Source organism: Tachyglossus aculeatus, chromosome 5 (genome assembly GCF_015852505.1).
Source record: "Tachyglossus aculeatus isolate mTacAcu1 chromosome 5, mTacAcu1.pri, whole genome shotgun sequence".
In the NCBI taxonomy this organism is placed as follows: Eukaryota; Metazoa; Chordata; class Mammalia; order Monotremata; family Tachyglossidae; genus Tachyglossus; species Tachyglossus aculeatus.
In genome coordinates, this window is record NC_052070.1 from 6,006,149 (window position 1) to 6,032,240 (window position 26,092).

The following is a 26,092-nucleotide window of genomic DNA, read 5'->3' on the forward strand; positions in this document are numbered from 1 at the left end:
GAGAAGCAGCGTGGCTCAGTGGAAAGATCCCGGGCTTTGGAGTCAGAGGTCATGGGTTCAAATCCCGGCTCCGCCAACTGTCAGCTGTGTGACTTTGGGCAAGTCACTTAACCTCTCTGGGCCTCAGTCATCTCATCTGCAAAATGGGGATTAAAACTGTGAGCCCCCCGGGACAACCTGATCACCTTATTATAATAATAATAATGGCATTTATTAAGCGCTTACTATGTGCAAAGCACTGTCCTAAGCGCTGGGGGGGCTACAAGGTAATCAGGTTGTCCCACGGAGGGCTCACAGTCTTCATCCCCATTTTACAGAGGAGGGAACTGAGGCCCAGAGAAGTGAGAAGCTACGTGACTTGCCCAAAGTCACACAGCTGACAAGTGGCGGAGCCGGGATTAGAACCCATAATAATAATAATGGCATTTATTAAGCGCTTACTATGTGCAAAGCACTGTTCTAAGCGCTGGGGAGGTTAGAAGGTGATCAGGTTGTCCCACGGGGGGCTCACAGTCTTAATCCCCATTTTCCAGATGAGGGAACTGAGGCCCAGAGACGTGAAGTGACTTGCCCAAAGTCTCACTTGGGCAAAAGAAAATTAAATAAAAGAAAATTAGAAGACAATTGGCGGAGCCGGGATTTGAACCCATGACCCAAGCCCGGGCTCTTTGCACTGAGCCCCGCTGCTTCTCAACATGGGGTTCACGGAATTAATCCCCATTTTACAAAGGAAGGAACTGAGGCCTGGAGAAGCGAAATGACTTGCCCAAGGTCACTCAGCTGACGAGTGGCAGAGCCGGGATTAGAAGCCAATCACGCGCTTAGCACAGTGCTCTGCACATAGTAAGCGCTCAATCAATACGATTGAAAAAAAAAAAAAAAAGCCATGTTCTTCTGACTCCCAGGACCGAGCTGAATCTGCTTCTTAAAATCAATCAATCAATCGTATTTATGAAGAAAATGGAGTTTCTTCCCTGCTTTGGGGGACAAATCTCCCACTCCCACTGGCAAATTTCCCAAACTGACAAAAACTCTGGTTGTCCGTACGGAAACCCAACTGATCGGAACGTGACGGCAGGTTTTCTTTTTATCTATCTTTCTTTAATGGGATTTGTTAAGCGCTTACTACGTGCCAGGTGCTGTACTAAGCGCTGGGGTAGATCCAAGCAAATCAGGTTGGACCCAATCCCTATCCCACATGGGGCTCACAGTCATAATTCCCACTTTACAGACGAGGGAACTGGGGCCCGGAGAAGGGAAGGGACGTGCCCGGCGTCAGATAGCAGGCAAATGGAGGAGGCAGGATTAGAACTCAGATCCTTCTGCCTCCCTAGGCTGAACTCTAGTGACCAGGACCGCGCCATTCCTCCCGATAGAAGCGGCTTCCTCGTCCATAAAGGAGGCCCGGAATCTGCGGATTCCTTGGGCGATTTGACAGAACTGAGGCGGCCTCATCCAGATTTCAGGAATTCTGACCTTTCCCGCAAATGAAGGAGCGCTGAGAGATCCTGGGAATGCTCCCTTGAGGAAACAAAGGATTGAGAGGACCTAAAGGCTTGGCTCCGCAAGTGAGCGCGTCGCCGGATAAGGAAAGGTTGGGTTCTAATGTCACCCCACTCTCCGCCCCATCCCACTGAGCAGCGGGGCTCAGTGGGAAGAGCCCGGGCTTTGGAGTCAGAGGTCGTGGGTTCGAATCCCGGCTCCGCCACCAGTCTGCTGTGTGACCTTGGGCAAGTCACTTCACTTCTCTGAGCCTCAGTTCCCTCATCTGTAAGAATGGGGACTAAGACTGTGAGCCCTACGTGGGACAACTTGATCACACTGTATCCCCCCAGGGCTTAGAACAGTGCTTTGCACAGAGTAAGCGCTAAACAAATGCCATCATTATTTCATTATTTATATGAATATATACGCATATATACATATATATGTACATATACACATATATATACATATACACACACATATACGTGTATATGTATATATACGTATATATATATGCACGTATATGTGTGCATATATGTGTGTGTATATATACATATATATGTATATATGCACATGTATACATATATATGTATATACACACACATATACACATATACACACACATATACACACACACATACGTATATATGCATATATGGGTGTATATGTATAGTGTGTGTGTATATATACACATATATGTATATATATACATATATATGTGTATATATACATAGTGTGTATATATACATGTATATGTGTATATATGTGTATATATACATATACATGTGTGTATATATACATAGTGTGTGTGCACATATATATGTATATATACACATATATACACATATATGTATATATACACATATATGTATATATACACATATATACACATATATGTGTATATACACATATATACATATGTACACACACATATACGTATATATGTATATATATATATACGTGTACACGTATATATGTGTATATATATATATATATAAATAAGACTAATTTAGAACGGCGCTTATAACAGTGCTTTGCACATAGTAAGCGCTTAACAAATGCCATTATTATTATTATTATTATTATCCCACCGCAATTTTCCTTGTCAACGCCGCAGATCGGTTTACCTGGAATACCGAGGGGGCGGAGGGACAGGGACAGCGAAGTCCGGTCGATTACACAACGGGAAAATAATAAACACTCCCGGGCGGGCGCAGTGTGGGATGAACCCCGACCGTTTCGAGGTCAAGGACGTGGTGTTCCCACAACTGGGAAGACCCAGAAAATCGGTCAGGCTCGTTTCACCCCCGGCCTCTCCGGGAAACGAGGAAAACTTCCAGGACTTCCACCAGGGAGAGGCGGAAAACCCACCCCGGACACTAGATTTTGCCCCCTTAAGGGTGGGCTTGCTTCAGTTCCCCGCCTAGCTTAGCGGATGGGGACGAGAGCGGGGAGGAGCTGGTAATTAGAAGCAGCGGGGCCCAGTGGAAAGAGCCCGGGCTTTGGCGTCAGAGGTCACGGGTTCGAATCCCGGCTCTGCCACACGTCTGCTGTGTGACCTTGGGCAAGTCACTTAACTTCTCTGAGCCTCAGTGACCTCATCTGTAAAACGGGGATGAAGACTGTGAGCCCCACGTGGGACAACCTGATCACCTTGTATCCCCTCCAGCGCTTAGAACAGTGCTTTGCACATAGTAAGCGCTTAATAAATGCTATCATTATTATTATTAATAATAATAATAATAATAATAATTACCTGTGGTGTTACATTTCCATTTATCCAAAGACAGGATCGCTCGAGCGGGAGCCAAGAAGGCAAAGGCGCTGGCCTGAAACAGGGGCAACCTGAAAGAGAAGCGAACAAAACATCTGAGCCAATGTCACGCTTGAAATCTATCCAAATTATGGCCTGAATTTCTCTCTCTCTCTCTCCCGCTCTCCCTCTCTCATGTATATTGTGGTATTTGCTAAGCACTTATTATTTGCCAGGTACTGTACTAAACGCTGGGGTACGTACAAGCTAATCAAGTTGGACCAAGTCTCTGTTCCCAGTCTTAATCCCCATTTTACAGATGAGAGAACTGAGGCCCAGAGAGAGTCCCATAGCAGACAAGGGTCAGAGTTGGGATTAGAACCCAGGAACTTAATAATAATCATTGTGGTATTTGCTAAGCACTTACTATTTGCCAGGTACTGTACTAAACGCTGGGGTACGTACAAGCTAATCAAGTTGGACCAAGTCTCTGTCCCACATGGGGTTCCCAGTCTTAATCCCCATTTTACAGATGAGAGAACTGAGGCCCAGAGAGAGTCCCATAGCAGACAAGGGGCAGAGTTGGGATTAGAACCCAGGAACTTAATAATAATCATTGTGGTATTTGCTAAACCTTCACTATTTGCTGCTGTTGTAATAATAATTGCATTTGTTGAGTGCTTACTATGTGCCAGGCACTGTACTAAGCGCTGGGGTAGACACAAGATAATTGGGTTGGACTTATTCCCTGTCCTACATGGGGTTCCCAGTCTTAATCCCCATTTTACAGGTGAGAGAACTGAGGCCCAGAGAAAGTCCCATAGCAGACAAGGGTCAGAGTTGGGATTAGAACCCAGGTACTTAATAATCATCATTGTGGTATTTGCTAAATATTCACTATTTGATGCTGCTGTAATAATAATTGCATTTATTTTGTTAATATGTTTGGTTTTGTTCTCTGTCTCCCCCTTCTAGACTGTGAGCCCGCTGTTGGGTAGGGACCATCTCTATGTGTTGCCAACTTGGACTTCCCAAGCGCTTAGTACAGTGCTCTGCACATAGTAAGCGCTCAAGAAATACGATTGATTGATTGATTGATTTGTTACTATGTGCCAGGAACTGTACTAAGCGCTGGGGTAGATACAAGATAATCGGGTTGGATTTATTCCCTGTCCTACATGGGGTTCCCAGTCTTAATCCCCATTTTACAGGTGAGAGAACTGAGGCCCACATAGCAGACAAGGGTCAGAGTTGGGATTAGAACCCAGGTACTTAATAATCATCATTGTGGTATTTGCTAAACCTTCACTATTTGCTGCTGCTGTAATAATAATTGCATTTGTTGAGCGCTTACTAGGTGCCAGGCACTGTACTAAGCGCTGGGGTAGATACAAGATAATCGGGTTGGACTTATTCCCTGTCCTACATGGGGTTCCCAGTCTTAATCCCCATTTTACAGATGAGAGAACTGAGGCCCACATAGCAGACAAGGGTCAGAGTTGGGATTAGAACCCAGGAATTTAATAATAATCATTGTGGTATTTGCTAAACCTTCACTATTTGCTGCTGCTGTAATAATAATTGCATTTGTTGAGCACTTATTATGTGCCAGGAACTGTACTAAGCGCTGGGGTAGATACAAGATAATCGGGTTGGATTTATTCCCTGTCCTACATGGGGTTCCCAGTCTTAATCCCCATTTTACAGATGAGAGAACTGAGGCCCAGAGAAAGTCACATAGCAGACAAGGGTCAGAGTTGGGATTAGAACCCAGGTACTTAATAATCATCATTGTGGTATTTGCTAAATATTCACTATTTGCTGCTGCTGTAATAATAATTGCATTTATTTTGTTAATATGTTTGGTTTTGTTGTCTGTCTCCCCCTTCTAGACTGTGAGCCCACTGTTGGGTAGGGACTGTCTCTATATGTTGCCAACTTGGACTTCCCAAGCGCTTAGTACAGTGCTCTGCACATAGGAAGCGCTCAAGAAATACGATTGATTGATTGATTGATTTGTTACTATGTGCCAGGAACTGTACTAAGCGCTGGGGTAGATACAAGATAATCGGGTTGGATTTATTCCCTGTCCTACATGGGGTTCCCAGTCTTAATCCCCATTTTACAGATGAGAGAACTGAGGCCCACATAGCAGACAAGGGTCAGAGTTGGGATTAGAACCCAGGTACTTAATAATCATCATTGTGGTATTTGCTAAACCTTCACTATTTGCTGCTGCTGTAATAATAATTGCATTTGTTGAGCGCTTACTAGGTGCCAGGCACTGTACTAAGCGCTGGGGTAGACACAAGATAATCGGGTTGGATTTATTCCCTGTCCTACATGGGGTTCCCAGTCTTAATCCCCATTTTACAGATGAGAGAACTGAGGCCCAGAGAGAGTCACATAGCAGACAAGGGTCAGAGTTGGGATTAGAACCCAGGTACTTAATAATCATCATTGTGGTATTTGCTAAACCTTCACTATTTGCTGCTGCTGTAATAATAATTGCATTTGTTGAGCGCTTACTATGTGCCAGGCACTGTACTAAGCGCTGGGGTAGATACAAGATAATCGGGATGGACATATTCCCTGTCCTACATGGGGTTCCCAGTCTTAATCCCCATTTTACAGATGAGAGAACTGAGGCCCACATAGCAGACAAGGGTCAGAGTTGGGATTAGAACCCAGGTACTTAATAATAATCATTGTGGTATTTGTTAAACCTTCACTATTTGCTGCTGCTGCAATAATAATTGCATTTGTTGAGCACTTACTATGTGCCAGGCACTGTACTAAGCGCTGGGGTAGATACAAGATAATCGGGATGGACATATGCCCTGTCCTACATGGGGTTCCCAGTCTTAATCCCCATTTTACAGGTGAGAGAACTGAGGCCCAGAGAGAGTCACATAGTAGACAAGGGTCAGAGTTGGGATTAGAACCCAGGAATTTAATAATAATCGTTGTGGTATTTGCTAAACATTCACTATTTGCTGCTGCTGTAATAATAACTGCATTTGTTGAGCGCTTACTATGTGCCAGGCACTGTACTAAGCGCTGGGGTAGATACAAGATAATCAGGTTGGGCATATTCCCTGTCCTACATGGGGTTCCCAGTCTTAATCCCCATTTTACAGATGAGAGAACTGAGGCCCACATAGCAGACAAGGGTCAGAGTTGGGATTAGAACCCAGGTACTTAATAATAATCATTGTGGTATTTGCTAAACATTCACTATTTGCTGCTGCTGTAATAATAATTGCATTTGTTGAGCGCTTACTATGTGCCAGGCACTGTACTAAGCGCTGGGGTAGATACAAGATAATCGGGTTGGATTTACTCCCTGTCCTACATGGGGCAAACAGTCTTAATCCCCATTTTCCAGATGAGGCGACTGACGCCTAGATAAGTGAAATGACTTGACCAAGGTCACACCGCAGACCAGGGGCAGGGCCACGGTTGGAACCCAAGTGCGTAATAATAGTAATAATAATATTAATTGTGGTATTTATTAAGTGCTTACCTAGACTTGTATCTACCCTAGTGCTCGGCACATAGTAAGCGCTTGACAAATACTACTATAAGTGCCGGTAAGGTATTTACTATTATCATCATCATCATCAATTGTATTTATTGAGCGCTTACTATGTGCAGAGCACTGGACTAAGCGCTTGGGAAGTACAAATTGGCAACATATAGAGACAGTCCCGACCCAACAGTGGGCTCACAGTCTAAAAGATAACAATAATAAATTATCAGTGCCCCTGTCCTCTCCCCCTGGTCCCCCTCTCCATCCCCCCATCTTACCTCCTTCCCTTCCCCACAGCACCTGTATAGATGGATATATGGTTGTACAGATTTATTACTCTATTTTTATTTATTTATTTTTCTTGTACATTTCTATCCTATTTATTTTATTTTGTTGGTATGTTTGGTTCTGTTCTCTGTCTCCCCCTTTTAGACTGTGAGCCCACTGTTGGGTAGGGACTGTCTCTATGTGTTGCCAATTTGGACTTCCCAAGCGCTTAGTACAGTGCTCTGCACATAGTAAGCGCTCAATAAATACGATTGATTGATTGATTGATTGATCACTGTGGTATTTTTCAGCACTTACGATGTGCCAAGCACTGAATTAACTGAACTAACTGAGCCCCTTCCTTCCTCTCCCCCTCGCCCCCCTCTCCATCCCCGCCATCTTACCTCCTTCCCTTCCCCACAGCACCTGTATAGATGCATATATGTTTGTACAGATTTATTACTCTATTTATTCATTTATTTATTTTGCTTGTACATATCTATTCTATTTTATTTTGTTAATATGTTTGGTTTTGTTCTCTGTCTCCCCCTGACTTAATTACTTACTTCCCCACCCAACAGTGGGCTCACAGTCTATCCGCCAAGCTCGCTCTCTTCCTCCCTTCAAAGCCCTACTGAGCGCTCACCTCCTCCAGGAAGCCTTCCCACACTGAGCCCCCTTTTTCCTCTCCTCCTCCCCATCCCCCCCGCCCTACCTCCTTCCCCTCCCACAGCACCTGTACATTTGTACAGATTCATTACTCTATTTATTTTACTTGCACATATTTACTATTTATTTTGTTAATGATGTGCATATAGCTTTAATTCTAATTGTACTGACGATTTTGACACCGCTCTCCATGTTTCGTTTTGTTTTCTGTCTCGCCCTTCTAGACCGTGAGCCCGCGGTTGGGTAGGGACCGTCTCTATCTGTTGCCGACTTGTACTTCCCAAGCGCTTAGCCCAGTGCTCTGCACACAGTAAGCGCTCAATAAATACGATTGAGTGAGTGAATGAATGAAAGTCGCCGCACTTCTCTGGGCCTCCATTTTGATTATTTTTTAATGATGTTTATTAAGCGCTGTGAGCCAACTGTTGGGTAGGGACCATCTCTATCTGTTGCCGACTTGTACTTCACAAGCGCTTAGCCCAGTGCTCTGCACACAGTAAGCGCTCAATAAATACGATTGAGTGAGTGAATGAATGAAAGTCGCTGCACTTCTCTGGGCCTCCATTTTGTTTTGTTTTTAAAGGTGTTTATTAAGCGCTGTGAGCCCACTGTTGGGTAGGGACCGTCTCTATCTGTTGCCAACTTGTACTTCCCAAGTGCTTAGTCCAGTGCTCTGCACACAGTAAGCGCTCAATAAATACGATTGAATGAATGAATGAATGTGCAAAGCACTGTTCCAACCACTGGGGAGGTTACAAGGTGATCAGGTTGTCCCACGTGGAGCTCACAGTCTTAACCCCCATTTTACAGATGAGGTCACTGAGGCTCAGAGAAGCTATGTGGCTTGCCCAAGGTCACACAGCTGACATCATAATAATAATTATAATGGCATTTATTAAGCGCTTACTCTGTGCAAAGCACTGTTCTAAGTGCTGGGGAGGTTACAAGGTGATCAGGTTGTCCCGCAGGGGTGGCTCACAGCCTTCATCCCCATTTTCCAGATGAGGGAACTGAGGCCCAGAGAAGTGAAGTGACTTGCCCAAAGCCACCCGGCTGACAAGTGGCGGGGCCGGGATTTGAACCCATGATCTCCGCCTCCCAAGCCCGGGCTCTTTCCCCTGAGCCACGCTGCTTCTCCGTTATCTCAACCCCTTTTCCCAGACTGAGCCCCCTCCTTCCTCTCCCCCTCGTCCCCCTCTCCATCTTCCCCGTCTTACCTCCTTCCCTTCCCCACGGCACCTATATATATGGATAGATGTTTGTACGGATTTATTACTATTATTATTATTATTATTATTATTATTATTATTATTATTATTATTATTATTATTTTACTTATTTATTATTACTTATAATCACTTATTATATATATAGTATATATATTATATATTATATATATTACATATACTATATACAGTATGTATATTATACTATAAAATATAATATATATTATATCATATTATATTATGCATAATATTATTATATTATTTATTTATTTATTGTTTCTTAGATTCATTACTCTTATTATTATTTTACTTATTATATAATATATTATATATAATATATTATATAATGTATAATATATATTATATTATATATATTATTATATTGTTTATTTATTTATTATTTCTTAGATTCATTACTCTCATTATTATTTTACTTATTATTTACTATTACTTATTATGATTATATTATTTATTAATATATACATTATATGATGTATGTTATATATTATGTTATATATAATAATATGTAATATGTATTATATTATATATAGTATTATTATATTATTTATTTATTTATTATTTGTTGGATTCATTACTCTTATTATTATTTTACTTATTATTTATTGATGCTTATTATTATATTATTTTATTATTTATTAGATTTATTGCTCGTTATTATTTTACTTATTGCTTATTATTATCATTCTTACTTATATAACTTATTTCTTTTACTTGTACATATCTACTCTATTAATATGTTTGGCTTTGTTCTCTGTCTCCCCCTTCTAGCCTGTGAGCCCGCTGTGGGGTGGGGACCGTCTCTAGATGTTGCCAACTTGGACTTCCCAAGCGCTTAGTCCAGTGCTCGGCACACAGTAAGCGCTCCATCAATACGACTGATTGATTGATTGATTGATTTTCCGCCGCCGAGGGCCCGTCCCGGACGGCGGGGTGGGTGCCCACCTGCATCCGAAGGTCGTCTGCAACAGGGTGGTGATTCCCACGCAGAAGAAGATGGTTCCGATGAGCTGGCTGGTGGCCCACTGGTCGAAACCCACGCACATGGCGTCGGCCAGCAGGAAGGGCACCGCGATGGTGCCGCTGAAGCACGTCAGGTAATGCTGCCAACACAACATGACACAGAGCCGTTGTTGCATCCTCTCATTTGCCACGACTTCACAACCGCTCCACGTGTTTCGTTCCGTTGTCCGTCTCCCCCTCCTAGACCGTGAGCCCGTTGTCGGGTAGGGGCCGTCTCTAGATGTTGCCGACTTGGACTTCCCAAGCGCTTAGTACAGTGCTCTGCACACAGTAAGTGCTCAATAAATACGACTGAATGAATTAACGAATTTAGCTTTAATTCTATTTGTTCTGACGACTTGACACCTGTCCACGTGTTTCGTTTCGTTGTCCGTCTCCCCCTTCTAGACTGTGAGCCCGTTGTCGGGTAGGGGCCGTCTCTAGATGTTGCCGACTTGTACTTCCCAAGCGCTTAGTACAGTGCTCTGCACACAGTACGCGCTCAATAAATACGACTGAATGAATGAACAAATTTAGCTTTAATTCTATTTGTTCTGACGACTTGACACCTGTCCACGTGTTTCTTTTCGTTGTCCGTCTCCCCCTTCTAGACTGTAAGCCCACTGTTGGGTAGGGACCATCTCTAGATGTTGCCGACTTGTACTTCCCAAGCGCTTAGTCCAATGCTCTGCACACAGCAAGTGCTCAATAAATACGACTGACTGAATGAACGAATTTAGTTTTAATTCTATTTGTTCTGACGACTTGCCACTTGTCCACATGTTTCGTTTCGTTGTCCGTCTCCCCCTTCTAGACCGTGAGCCCGTTGTCGGGTAGGGGCCGTATCTAGATGTTGCCGACTTGTACTTCCCAAGCGCTTAGTACAGTGCTCTGCACACAGTAAGTGCTCAATAAATACGACAATGAATGAACGAATTTAGCATTAATTCTATTTGTTCTGACGACTTGACACCTGTCCACGTGCTTCATTTCGTTGTCCGTCTCCCCCTCCTAGACCGTGAGCCCGTTGTCGGGTAGGGGCCGTCTCTAGATGTTGCCGACTTGTACTTCCCAAGCGCTTAGTACAGTGCTCTGCACACAGTAAGTGCTCAATAAATACGACTGAATGAATTAACGAATTTAGCTTTAATTCTATTTGTTCTGACGACTTGCCACTTGTCCACATGTTTCGTTTCGTTGTCCGTCTCCCCCTTCTAGACTGTGAGCCCGTTGTCGGGTAGGGGCCGTCTCTAGATGTTGCCGACTTGTACTTCCCAAGCGCTTAGTACAGTGCTCTGCACACAGTAAGCGCTCAATAAATATGACTGAATGAATGAATTTAGCTTTAATTCTATTTGTTCTGACGACTTGACACCTGTACATGTTTTGTTTTGTTGTCCGTCTCCCCCTTCTAGACTGTGAGCCCGTTGTCGGGTAGGGGCCATCTCTATGCTGCCGATTTGTACTTCCCAAGCGCTTAGTCCAGTGCTCTGCACACAGTAAGCGCTCAATAAATACGACTGAATGAATGAATGAATTTAGCTTTAATTCTTTTGTTCTGATGACTTGACACCTGTCCACGTTTTGTTTTGTCGTCCGTCTCCCCCTCCTAGACTGTGAGCCCGTTGTTGGGTAGGGGCCGTCTCTATATGTTGCCGACTTGTACTTCCCAAGCGCTTAGTCCAGTGCTCTGAACACAGTAAGCGCTCAATAAATACGACTGAATGAATGAATGAATGAATCCTCCTCTCCCGACCACTCAGTACGGCGCTCCGCGCACGGGAAGCCCTCTATAAATACGACTGAATTCATTCATTTATTCATTAAAATGGGGGTTAAGCCCGTGAGCCCCAATGGGGGACACAGACTGTGTCCAACCTGACTAGCATGTGTCTATCCCGGCGCTTAATACAGTGCCTGGCGCCGAGTAGAGGTTTACAATTATGATTTAAAAAAGGAAAAAAAAAACCCAAAACTCACAACTGAGGGCCTAATTACCTCGTTTTCTCTTCAGGGCTTTTATAGGACCTATGAGTCATTTCTTGTAAAGTTGTTTTTCTGGGGATGTGAAGTTGCTTTAATGAACGAAAATGTATCATCCGTGAGGGAATTATTACCCGGCATCAGTGCTCCGGTACTTATATTAAATAGCCGGGGACCTAGGGAACAAAACTAATGCGCTTTATTTGCCTCTAAGCAGCAGAATTAGAGAAAAATCTGGGATAAAAACGGGAACACAGCAGATATGCTAGAGGAGCTATGACATGGGCATTGTTCAAAAAGAGTTTTCATCCAACGCGTGTGGTATAGACGGGCTGTCAAGTTCGACTACAAAATAAAACTGGGTTAGAGGTTGCTCTTTTATTAATATGTGAAGGACACACAATAAAGCGTGTTCAAACTAATCATGTTGGTGTTTGTTAAGCGCTTACTATGTGCCAAGCACTGTTCTAAGCGCTGGGGTACATACAAGGTGATGAGGTTGTCCCACGAGGGGCTCACAGTCTTCATCCCCATTTTTCAGATGAGGGAACTGAGGCCCAGAGAAGTGACAGTCACCCAGCTGACGAGTGGCGGAGCCGGGATTTGGAACAAATACCATCATTATTATTACTGTGAGCTCAGACCCCCCCCCAAAAAAGGTATCTGTTAAGCGCTTGCTATGTGCCAAGGCACCGTGCTAAGCGCTGGGGTAGATCAATCAATCATATTTATTGAGCGCTTACTGTGTGCAAAGCACTGTACTAAGCGCTTGGGAAGTCCAAGTTGGCAACATATAGAGACGGTCCCTACCCAACAGTGGGCTCACAGTCAAGATGGCAAAATAATCGGATTGGAGGCAGTCACCGTCCCACGTGGGGTTCATTCATTCATTCATTTATTCAATCGTATTTATTGAGCGCTTACTGTGTGCAGAGCACTGTACTAAGCGCTTGGGAAGTACAAGTTGGCAACCTGATCACCTTGTAACCTCCCCAGTGCTTAGATCAGTGCTATGCACATAGTAAGCGCTTAATGAATGCCATCATTATTATTATTATTATTCTCTGGGCCTCAGTTCCCTCACCTGCAAAATGGGGATGAAGACTGTGAGCCCCTCGTGGGACAGCTTGATCACCTTGTAACCCCCCCAGCATGTAGAACAGTGCTTTGCACATAGTAAGCGCTTAATAAATGCCATTATTTCTAGATTGTGAGCCCCCTGTTAGGTAGGGACCGTCTCTACATGTGCCAACTTGTACTTCCCAAGCGCTTAGTACAGTGCTCTGCACACAGTAAGTGCTCAATAAATACAATTGATTGATTGATTGATCATTTTTATTATCATTATTCTCTGTGCCTCAGTTACCTCATCTGTAAAATGGGGATTAAAAGTGTGAGCCCCACGTGGGACAACCTGATCGCCCTGTAAACTCCCCAGCGCTTAGAACAGTGCTTTGCACATAGTAAGCGCTTAATAAATGATAATAATAATGGCATTTATTAAGCGCTTACTATGTGCAAAGCACTGTTCTAAGCGCTGGGGAGGTTACAATGTTATTAGGTTGTCCCACGGGGGTGGGGGCTCACAGTCTTAATCCCCATTTTCCAGATGAGGTAACTGAGGCCCAGAGAAGTGAAGTGACTTGCCCAAAGTCACCCAGCTGACAATTGGCGGAGCCGGGATTTGAACCCCTGACCTCTGACTCCAAAGCCCCTGCTCTTTCCACTGAGCCACGCTGCTTCCCCAAAATAAATGCTATCATTATTATTACCCAGTGCTTAGAACAGTGCTTGGCATATAATAATAATAATAATAATAATAATAATAATAATAATAATGATGGCATTTGTTAAGCGCTTACTATGTGCAGAGCACTGTTCTAAGCACATAGTAAGCACTTAACAAATACCATAATTATTATTATTATTAACTACTGCTTAATTGTTGAGAAGTAGTAAATTTTCTAGCATTTCTAAGACCTTCATCGTTTATTCCCCAAAAGGAAATCCTCTTCACTGAATGATCCGGCGGGATTTTGTCTGTGACTCGCCTACACTTCTTTCCTTTTGGAAGACAACGCCCTTGGCCATCTTCTTCTCTATTACCCTGACTGGGGGTGGAAAAATCCTACTAACTGGAATTAGATAATGACAGGTCAACGCTTTATTCATGTCTATAAAACGTGATACGCATTTCTCATTCATTCATGTCTAAAAACGTGATACGCATTATTCATTCATTCATTCAATCGTATTTATTGAGCGCTTACTGTGTGCAGAGCACTGGACTAAGCGCTTGGGAAGTCCAAGTTGGCAACATAGAGAGACAGTCCCTACCCAACAGTGGGCTCAATCCATCAATCAATCAATCAATCGTATTTATTGAGAGCTTACTGTGTGCAGAGCACTGGACTAAGCGCTTGGGAAGTCCAAGTTGGCAACAACTAGAGACGGTCCCTACCCAACAGCGGGCTCACAGTCTAGAAGGGGGAGACAGACAACAAAACAAAACATATTAACGGAATAAAATACTTAGAATAAATAATAATAATAATAATAATGGCATTTATTAAGCGCTTACTATGTGCAAAGCACTGTTCTAAGCGCTGGGGAGGTTACAAGGTGATCAGGTTGTCCCACGGGGGGCTCACAGTCTTCATCCCCATTTTCCAGATGAGGAAACTGAAGCCCAGAGAAGTGAAGTGACTTGCCCAAAGTCACCCAGCTGACAATTGGCGGAGCCAGGATTTGAACCCGTGACCTCTGACTCCAAAGCCCGGGCTCTTTCCACCGAGCCACGCTGCTTCTCTAAATTATTATTATTATTATTATTATTATCCCCATTTTACAGATGAGGGAACTGAGGCCCAGAGAAGTGAAGTGACTTGCCCAGAGTCACACAGCTGACAGTTGGCAGAGCCGGGATTTGAACCCACGACCTCTGACTCCAAAGCCCGGGCTCTTTCCACTGAGCCACGCTACTTCCCCATACATACAAATAAAATAAATAGAGGATTCTCATAAATGAAGCTCACTCATGGAAAATCCTTACAGATACTGAAAAAAATAGGAAACTTAATCGCCCTTTATAAACTCTATTATACGCTGCTCTGACAGGAAACCTAGCAAATAGGAACTCAGACTGTGAGCCCACTGTTGGGTAGGGGCCGTCTCTATATGTTGCCAACTTGTACTTCCCAAGCGCTTAGTACAGTGCTCTGCACACAGTAAGCGCTCAATAAATACGATTGAATGAATGAATATTTGGAACGGGCAGTTCATTACTTTGGAGTGTAGGGGTCTTGACGTGACCAACAAATTGCAGTCTTTTTTCTCAGGAGAAGCAGCGTGGCTCAGTGGAAAGAGCCCGGGCTTGGGAGTCAGAGGTCGTGGGTTCGAATCCCGGCTCCGCCACCCCTCTGCCGTGCGACCCTGGCCAAGTCACTTCACTTCTCTGAGCCTCAGTTCCCTCATCTGGAAAATGGGGATGAATCAATCAATCAATCAATCGCATTTATTGAGCGCTTACTGTGTGCGGAGCACTGTACTAAGCGCTTGGGAAGTCCAAGTTGGCAACACATAGAGACGGTCCCTACCCAACGGTGGGCTCACAGTCTAGAAGGGGGAGATGGAGAACAAAACCAAACATATTAACAAAATAAAATAAATAGAATAGATGTGGACAAGTAAAATAAATAGAGTAATAAATACGTACAAACATATACACCTATATACAGGTGCTGTGGGGAAGGGAAGGAGGTACATTCATTCATTCATTCATTCGTATTATTATTTTTGTTATTGTTAATAATGATAATAATAATAATAATAATAATGGCATTTATTAAGCGCTTACTATGTGCAAAGCACTGTTCTAGACTGTGGACCCACTTTTGGGTAGGGCCCGTCTCTCTATGTTGCCAACTTGTCCCAACTTGTCCTATTAACAAAGAAGACTGTGAGCCCCCCGTGGGACAACCTGATCACCTTGTATCCCCCCACAGCGCTTAGAACAGTGCTTTGCACATAGTAAGCGCTTAACAAATGCCATCATCATTATTATTATTATTATTAATGGTATTTGTCAAGCACTTTCTACGTGCCAGGCACTGTACTAAGCGCCGGGTTGGATACAAGCTAAACAGGTTGGACAAAGTCCCTGTCCTCCATGGAGCTCACAGTATTAATCCCCATTTTACAGATGAGGGGACTGAGGCACAGAGAAGGGAAAGGAATGGCTCATGGTTACAGAGCAGGCAAGTGGTGAGGCTGGAATTAGAACCCGGGTCCTTTCATTCATTGAATCGTATTTATGGAGCGCTTACTGTACGCAGAGCACTGTGCTAAGGTCCTCGAGATTCCCAAGCCTGGGATCTATCTGCTGATGCTGCATGACGTTATGTTGCCAATTTGTACTTCCCAAGCACTTAGTACAGTGCTCTGCACACAGTAAGCGCTCAATAAATACGATTGATGATGATGACGTCAGGGGACGCTTAGGGGAAGCAGCGTGGATCGGTGGAAAGAGCCCGGGCTTTGGAGTCTGAGGTCGTGGGTTCAAATCCTGGCTCCGCCACTTGTCAGCTGTGTGACTTGGGGCGAGTCACTTCACTTCTCTGGGCCTCAGTTCCCTCATCTGGAAAATGGGGATGAAGACTGGGAGCCCCATGTGGGACAACCTGATTACCTTGTACCTACCCCAGCCCTTAGAAAAGTGCTTGGTGTATATATATATATATATATATACACACACACACACACACATACATACACACACACACACACACATACATACATATATACACACACATACATACATGCATACATATATACACACATACATACATACATATATACATACACATACATACATACATATAAACACACATATATATGTATGCATATATATACATATATACACACATATATATGTATGCATATATATACATATATACACACATATATATGTATGCATATATATACATATATACACGCACATATATATGTATGCATATATACACACACATATATATGTATGCATATATACACATATAAATACACACATACATATATATGTATATATATATATATATACACATGCATATGTGTATATACATCCGTATATATGTACGTATTTATTACTCTATTTATTTTATTTGTACATATTTATTCTATTTATTTTATTTTGTTAATATGTTTTGTCTTGTCTGTCTCCGCCTTCTAGACTGTAAGCCCGCTGCTGCGTAGGGACCGTCTCTCTATGTTGCCAACTTGGACTTCCCAAGCGCTTAGTCCGGTGCTCTGCACACAGTAAGCGCTCAATAAATACGATTGAATGAATGAATGAATGGATGAATAGAACAGTGCTTTGCACACAGTAAGCACTTAATAAATCCTATTATTATTATTATCACTATTATTAATAATATATAATATATAAGTATAATTATTAATAATGATGATGATGATGATAATAATAATAATAATAATAAAAGCCATTTTTCTGACGGAGTCTCCCGACCACGAACAGAGTCAAGTCGACACCAACTGCCACAACGGACCCCGAGACGCAAAACAAACCCGACCGTGAGCATTCGCAGTGGAGCGCATCTGTTTGGGGCGTCTTGGTACCTCACCTGTAACCCCAAAAATATGCACAGGTACCACGGAGGGACATCTTCTATCGTATAAATCATATCGGTTCTCTGAGGATCCAAGCTTCCCGTACTGTTCAGGGTTTCTGCAAGGGAACTCTGTCAGGGAAAACAGAAGGAGAGAAAGAGAAGTACTGTTGGACACCAGAAATCAACCAATGGGATTTTTTTTTTACGGTATTTCATTCATTTCAGCGTATTTACTGAGCACTGTACTAAGTGCTTGATGTTTCGGGCTTACTATATGCCAGGTACTGTATTAAGTGCTGGGGTACAATGATAATAATAATAATAATAATGATAATAGCATTTATTAAGCACTTACTATGTGCAAAGCACTGTTCTAAGCGCTGGGGAGGTTACAGGGTGTAATGCTAACAACAGTAATAGTAGTATTAGAGAAGCAGCGTGGCTCAGTGGAAATAATAATAATAATAATAATAATAATAATAATGTTGGCATTTGTTAAGCGCTTACTATGTGCAAAGCACTGTTCTAAGCGCTTGGGGGGATCCAAAGTGATCAGGTTGTCCCACGTGGGGCTCACAGTCTTAATCCCCATTTTACAGATGAGGTAACTGAGGCTCAGAGAAGTTAAGTGACTTGCCCCAAAGAGCCCGGGCTTTGAAGTCAGAGGTCATGGATTCAAATCCCGGCTCCGCCACTTGTCAGCTGTGTGACTTTGGGCAAGTCACTTCACTTCTCTGGGCCTCAGTTCCCTCATCTGGAAAATGGGGAATAAGACTGTGAGCCCCCCGGGGGACAACCTCATTACCTTGCAACCTCCCCAGCGCTTAGAACAGGGCTTTGCCCATAGTAAGTGCTTAATAAACGCTATCATTATTATTATTATGGGTTCAAATCCCAGCTCCGCCACTTGTCAGCTGTGTGACTTTGGGCACGTCACTTCACTTCTCTGGGCCTCAGTTACCTCATCTGTAAAATGGGGATTAAAACTGTGAGCGCCCCCCCCACTCCCCGGGACAACCTAATCACCTTGTAACCTCCCCAGCGCTTAGAACAGTGCTTTGCACATAGTAAGCGCTTAACAAGTACCATCATCATTATTAGTAGTAGTAGTAGTAGGCGTAGTAATGCATATCCTCACAACTGCTGAGGATAAGCATAAATAAATGAAAATGGAAATGGAAAAGGCGGCCGAAGGGATGGCAGGACTTGGGGTAGACACAAGATAACCGGTTTGGATTCGGTTTGGGTACCCCCCCAGTTTACAGCTAGAGAAACTGAGGCACGGAGAAGTTGTCTGCCCAAGTTACCACAGCAATTAATGTGGGAGGAGGGAACACATGACCTTTTGAATCCCAGGCCAGCCCAGTATCCACTACCCCAAGCGGATCAAGAACTGACTGGGAGGAGACAGTTGGAGTAAGCACCAGGAAAGAATTCAAAAGTGGGAGATGGACATGGTCATTCTAAGAAGACTGGTCTTATATTAATAAAGAGAATATTGATAACAATAATAGTAACAATAATGGCATTTATCAAGCGCTTACTATGTGCAAAGCACCGTTCTAAGCGCTGGAGAGGTTACAAGGTGATCAGGTTGTCCCATGAGGGGCTCACAATCTTAACCCCCATTTTCCAGATGAGGGAACTGAGGCACAGAGAAGTGAGGTGACTTGCCCAAAGTCGCACAGCTGACAACTGGCGGTGCCGGGATTTGAACCCATGACCTCTGACTCCAAAGCCCGGGCTCTTTCCCACTGAGCCATGCCGCTTCTCCGTGATGATAATAGTGGCATTTGTTACGCACCTATCATGGGCCAACCACTGTTCTAGACAGCGGGGCAAATACTGGGCAATAATAATCGTAATTGGGGTATTTATTAAGCGCTCAACCTGTGACAAACAGTGTAATAATAATAATAATGATTATGAACCTCGAGACGGCAAGCTCTTTGTGGGCAGGGAATGGGTCTGTTATACGGTAACACACTTCCCCCGTTCAAAGCCCAACTGAAGGCTCACCTCCTCCAAGAGGCCTTCCCAGACTAAGCCTCCCCAGAGAAGCAGCGTGGCTCAGTGGAAAGAGGCCATGCTTTGGAGTCAAAGGTCACGGGTTCAAATCCCGGCTCTGCCAGAGGTCAGCTGTGTGACTTTGGCCAAGTCACTTCACTTCTCTGAGGGTCTGGAAAATGGGGATGAAGACTGTGAGCCCCACCGTGGGACAACCTGATCACCTTGTAACCTCCCCGGCGCTTAGAACAGTGCTCTGCAATCAATCAATCGTATTTACTGAGCGCTTACTGTGTGCAGAGCACTGTACTAAGCGCTTGGGAAGTCCAAGTTGGCAACATACAGAGCCGGTCCCTACCCAACAGTGGGCTCACAGTCTAGAAGGGGGAGACAGACAACAAAACAAAACATATTAACAAAATAAGATAAATAGAATAGATATGTACAAGTAAAATAAATAAATGAATAGAGTGATAAATACGTACAAACATATATACATTATATACAGGTGCTGTGGGGAAGGGAAGGAGGTAAGGTGGGGGGATGGTGAGGGGGAGGAGGGGAGCACTGGGGTAGATAGAAAGTAATCAGGTTGGACACAGTCCCTGTCCCAAATAATAATAATGATGGCATTTATTAAGCGCTTACTATGTGCCAAGCACTGTTCAAATGGGGCTCACAGTCAAAGTAAGAGGGAGAACAAGTTTTGAATTCCCATATTACAAGTTTTGAATCCTTTTAGACTGTGAGCCCACTGTTGGGTAGGGACTGTCTCTATATGTTGCCAACTTGGACTTCCCAAGCGCTTAGTACAGTGCTCTGCACACAGTAAGCGCTCCATAAACACGACTGATTGACTGATTGATTGATTACAGTTAAGAACATTGAGGGCCAGAGAGGTTTGGTGACCGGCCCAAGGTCGCGGAGCAGATGAGTGGCAGAGCCGGGATTAGAAAACAATCAATCAATCGTATTTATTGAGCGCTTACTGTGTGCAGAGCACTGTACTAAGCGCTTGGGAAGTCCAAGTTGGCAACATTTAGAGACGGTCCCTACCCAACAGTGGGCTCACAGTCTAGAAGGGGGAGACCGAGAACAAAGTCCTCTAACTCCCAGGCTCGAGCTCTTTCCACTAAGCCACGCCGCTTCCTGGTAATCGGGTAATCAGATTAATCCAATAATCAGATCAGACACGGTTCCCGCCCCAGGAATCAATCAATCCATCAATCGTATTTATTGAGCGCTTACTGTGTGCAGAGCACTGGACTAAGCGCTTGGGAAGTCCAAATTGGCAACATATAGAGACGGTCCCTACCCAGCAGTGGGCTCACAGTCTAGAAGGGGGAGGCAGAGAACAAAACCAAACATACTAACAAAATAAAATAAATAGAATAGATATGGACAAGGAAGAGTCCCAGTCCGGTTTTGGGGAGGAGGAGGAGGGACTCCGAAAAAGAATCACGACGGGGACGGGGTTGGTTGCAAATGGGGAACGGCAGACAACTGGCCACTGCTAATAATGATGATAATAATGGTTCTTGTTAAGTACTTATTGTGTGCCTAGCACTGTTCTAAGCGGCGGCGGGGGATACAAGGCGATCGGGTTGTCCCCCGTGGGGCTCACCGTCTCAATCCCCATTTTCCAGATGAGGGAACTGAGGCCCGGAGAAGTGAAGTGACTTACCCAAGGTCCCACAGCACGCAAGTGGTGGAGCTGGGATTAGACTGTGAGCCCACTGTTGGGTAGGGACTGTCTCCGTATGTTGCCAACTTGCACTTCCCAAGCGCTTAGTACAGTGCTCAGCACACAATAAGTGCTCAATAAATATGACTGAATGAATGAATGTTGGGTAGGGACCGTCTCTACTGTTGCCAACTTGTACTTTCCAAGCGCTTAGTACAGTGCTCTGCACACAGTAAGCGCTCAATAAATACGACTGAATGAATGAATGTTGGGTAGGGACCGTCTCTGTTGTTGCCAACTTGTACTTTCCAAGCGCTTAGTCCAGTGCTCTGCACACAGTAAGCGCTCAATAAATACGATTGAATGAATGAATGAATGATGGGGTTGGTTGCAAATGGGGAACGGCGGACAACTGGCCACTGCTAATAATAATGATAATAATAATGGTTCTTGTTAAGTACTTATTGTGTGCCTAGCACTGTTCTAAGCGGTGGCAGGGGATACAAGGCAATCGGGTTGTCCCCCGTGGGGCTCACAGTCTCAATCCCCATTTTCCAGATGAGGGAACTGAGGCCCAGAGAAGTGAAGTGACTTACCCAAGGTCTCACAGCACACAAGTGGTGGAGCTGGGATTAGACTGTGAGCCCACTGTTGGGTAGGGACCGTCTCTGTATGTTGCCAACTTGTACTTCCCAAGCGCTTAGTACAGTGCTATGCACACAGTAAGCGCTCAATAAATACGATTGATTGATTGATATGCAGTCATCAGAATAAATATAAATAAAGCTAGATGCACATCATTAACAAAAGAAATAGAATAGTAAATACATACAATATGTACATCCCAATGACAATGGGTAGGGCCTGTCTCTATCTTGGGTAGGGTAGGGATAGTGACTGTCTCCATCTGTTGCCAAATTGTACTTCCGAAGTGCTTAGTACAGTGCTCTGCACACAGTAAGCGCTCAATAAATACGATTGATTGATTGATTGATATGCAGTCATCAGGATAAATAGAAATAAAGCTAGATGCACATCATTAACAAAAGAAATAGAATAGTAAATATGTACAATATGTACATCCCAAAGACGATGGGTAGGGCCTGTCTCAATCTTGGGGAGGGTAGGGATGGTAACTGTCTCCAACTGTTGCCAAATTGTACTTCCTAGGTGCTTAGTCCAGTGCTCTGCACACAGTAAGCGCTCAATAAATAAGACTGATTGATTGATTGATATGCAGTCATCAGGATAAACAGAAATAAAGCTAGATGCACATCATTAACAAAAGAAATAGAATAGTAAATACGTACAATATGTACATCACAATGATGATGGGTAGGGCCTGTCTCAATCTTCGGTAAGGTAGGGATAGTAATTGTCTCCATCTGTTGCCAAATTGCCCTTCCTAAGTGCTTAGCACAGTGCTCTGCACACAGTAAGCGCTCAATAAATACGATTGATTGATTGATATGCAGTTATCAGAATAAATAGAAATAACGCCAGATGCACATCATTAACAAAAGAAATAGAATAGTAAATACGTACAATATGTACATCCCAATGATGATGGGTAGGGCCTGTCTCAATCTAGGGTAAGGTAGGGATAGTAACTGTCTCCATCTGTTGCCAAATTGCCCTTGCTAAGTGCTTAGTACAGTGTTCTGCACACAGTAAGCGCTCAATAAATAAGACTGATTGATTGATTGATATGCAGTCATCAGGATAAACAGAAATAAAGCTAGATGCACATCATTAACAAAAGAAAGAGAATAGTAAATACGTACAATATGTACATCCCAATGACGATGGGTAGGGCCTGTCTCAATCTTGGGTAAGGTAGGGATAGTAATTGTCTCCATCTGTTGCCAAATTGCCCTTCCTAAGCGCTTAGTACAGTGCTCTGCACACAGTAAGCGCTCAGTAAATATGATTGATTGATTGATTGATATGCAGTCATCAGAATAAATAGAAATAAAGCTAGATGCACATCATTAACAAAAGAAATAGAATAGTAAATATGTACCATATGTACATCCCAATGACGATGGGTAGGGCCTGTCTCAATCTTGGGGAGGGTAGGGATGGTAACTGTCTCCAACTGTTGCCAAATTGTACTTCCTAGGTGCTTAGTCCAGTGCTCTGCACACAGTAAGCGCTCAATAAATACGATTGATTGATTGATTGATATGCAGTCATCAGAATAAATAGAAATAAGGTAGATGCACATCATTAACAAAAGAAATAGAATAGTAAATACGTACAATACGCACATCCCAATGACGATGGGTAGAGCCTGTCTCAATCTTGGGTAAGGTAGGGATAGTAATTGTCTCCAGCTGTTGCCAAACTGCACTTCCTAAGTGCTTAGTACAGTGCTCTGCACACAGTAAGCGCTCAATAAATACAATTCAATGAATGAAGGAATGAAAGGCTTTCCAGTTACACAATGCCAAGCCTGCCGAATCCTTTCAAAGTGAGGAAATATTAGGTTTCTCTCCCTCCCTTAGCTTCCCCTCCAACCCTAAACCCTGAACAAAGAGGGGCAGTGCAGGCTACTGGAAAGACGCCGGATCTGGGAATCAGAGGACCGGATTCTGTTCCCAGATCTCCCACCTGTTTCAATCAAAAAATCATGAGACTTGGCCTTGCTTCTGATTGATCACTAATCCATTCATCCATTCAATCGTATTTACTGAGCCCTTACTCTGTGCAGAGCACTGTACTACGCTTGGAAGAGTACAATGTAGGAGCCTTATTGAAATCATCATCAATCGTCCTCATCAATCGTATTTATTGAGCGCTTACTGTGTGCAGAGCACCGTACTAAGCTCTTTTAGACTGTGAGCCCACTGTTGGGTAGGGACTGTCTCTATATGTTGCCAATTTGTACTTCCCAAGCGCTTAGTACAGTGCTCTGCACATAGTAAGCGCTCAATAAATACGATTGATGATGTACTAAGCGCTTGGGAAGTCCAAGTTGGCAACATCTAGAGACGGTCCCTACCCAACAGTGGGCTCACAGTCTAAAAGGGGGAGACGGAGAACAAAACCAAACATACTAACAAAATAAAAGTCAGTCACTCAGACCACTGTATTTATTGAGCGCTTTCTGTATGCGGAGAACTGTACTAAGTGCTTGGAAGAGTGCAATGGGAGACAGTTGTTAGACATAGACTTTGCCCAAAGCAAGCTCACAGTCTAGAGTCCAAACTGGGGTAGAGAGACAGGAAGGGAAGAGAACGCATATCTGCTCCAATTCATTCATTCAATCGTATTTAAGCGCTTACTGCGTGCAGAGCACTGTACTAAGCAATCGGGAGAGGGCAATCCAACAATAGACAATCACGCAAGCTCACAGTCTAGAGTCCAAACTGGGGTAGAGAGACAGGGAGGGCGCATATCTGCTCCAATTCATCGTATTTATATGTTGCCGACTTGTACTTCCCAAGCGCTTAGTACAGTGCTCTGCACACAGTAAGCGCTCAATAAATACAATTGAATGAATGAATGAATGAAGCGCTTACTGCATGCAGAGCACTGTACTAAGCCATCGGGAGACTGCAATCCAACAATAGACAATCACGCAAGCTCACAGTCTTGAGTCCAAACTGGGGTAGAGAGACAGGGAGGGAAGAGAGCGCAATATCTACTCCAATTCATTCATTCAATCGTATTTATTAAGCGCTTACTGCGTTTTATTTTGTTAGTACGTTTGGTTTTGTTCTCTGTCTCCCCCTTTTAGACTGTGAGCCCACTGTTGGGTAGGGACTGTCTCTATATGTTGCCAATTTGTACTAACCAAGCGCTTAGTACAGTGCTCTGCACATAGTAAGCGCTCAATAAATATGATTGATGATGTACTAAGCAATCAGGGGAGTGGAATCCAACAATAGACAGTCACGCAAGCTCACAGTCTAGAGCCCAAACTGGGGTAGAGAGACAGGGAGGGCGGGGGGGGAAGAGAGCACATATCTGCTCCAATTCATTCATTTGATTGTATTTATTAAGCGCTTACTGCGTGCAGAGCACTGTACTAAGCAATCGGGAGAGTGCAATCCAACAGTAGACAATCATGTAAGCACACAGTCTAGAGTCCAGACTCGGGTTGAGAGACAGAGAGGGCTGGGGGGAAGAGAAGGCATATCTGCTCCAATTCATTCATTCAATCGTATTTATTTATATGTTGCCAACTTGTACGTCCCAAGCACTTAGTACAGTGCTCTGCACACAGTAAGCGTTCAATAAATACGACTGAATGAATGAATTAATTAATTAAGCGCTTACTGCATGCAGAGCACTGTACTAAGCAATCGGGAGACTGCAATCCAACAATAGACAATCATGTAAGATCACAGTCTAGAGCCAAACTGGGGTAGAGAGACAGGGAGGGCAGGAGGGAAGAGAACACATATCTGCTCCAATTCATTCATTCAATCCTATTTATTAAGCGCTTACTGCGTGCAGAGCACTGTACTAAGCAATCGGGAGGTGCAATCCAACAGTAGACAATCACGTAAGCTCACAGTCTTGAGTCCAAACTGGGGTAGAGAGACAGGGAGGGCGGGGGGGGAAGAAAGCGCATATCTGCTCCAATTCATTCATTCATTCAGTCATATTTATTAAGCGCTTACTGCGCGCAGAGCACTGTACTAAGCAATCGGGGGAGGGCAATCCAACAACAGACAGTCACACAAGCTCACAGGCTAGAGTCCAAACTGGGGTAGAGAGACAGGGAAGGCGGGAGGGAAGAGAACGCATATCTGCTCCAATTCATTCATTCCATCGTATCTATTTATACGTTGCCGACTTGTACTTCCCAGGCGCTTAGTACAGTGCTCTGCA

General features: G+C 43.7%; 1 protein-coding gene across 4 annotated transcripts in view; it reads right to left on the minus strand.

Annotated features, from left to right (window-relative positions):
• Window positions 1-26,092, minus strand: part of SLC23A2 (solute carrier family 23 member 2) — a 253,987-nt gene that overhangs the window by 73,418 nt on the left and 154,477 nt on the right. For all 4 annotated transcript variants that reach the window (XM_038747127.1, XM_038747126.1, XM_038747128.1 and 1 more), the window contains 3 exons: window positions 17,572-17,688; window positions 9,896-10,053; window positions 3,242-3,330 (listed from right to left, as the gene is read on the minus strand). In XM_038747127.1, coding sequence (XP_038603055.1) covers window positions 3,242-3,330; window positions 9,896-10,053; window positions 17,572-17,688 — 364 coding nt within the window. The remainder of the gene's footprint in view (window positions 1-3,241; window positions 3,331-9,895; window positions 10,054-17,571; window positions 17,689-26,092) is intronic.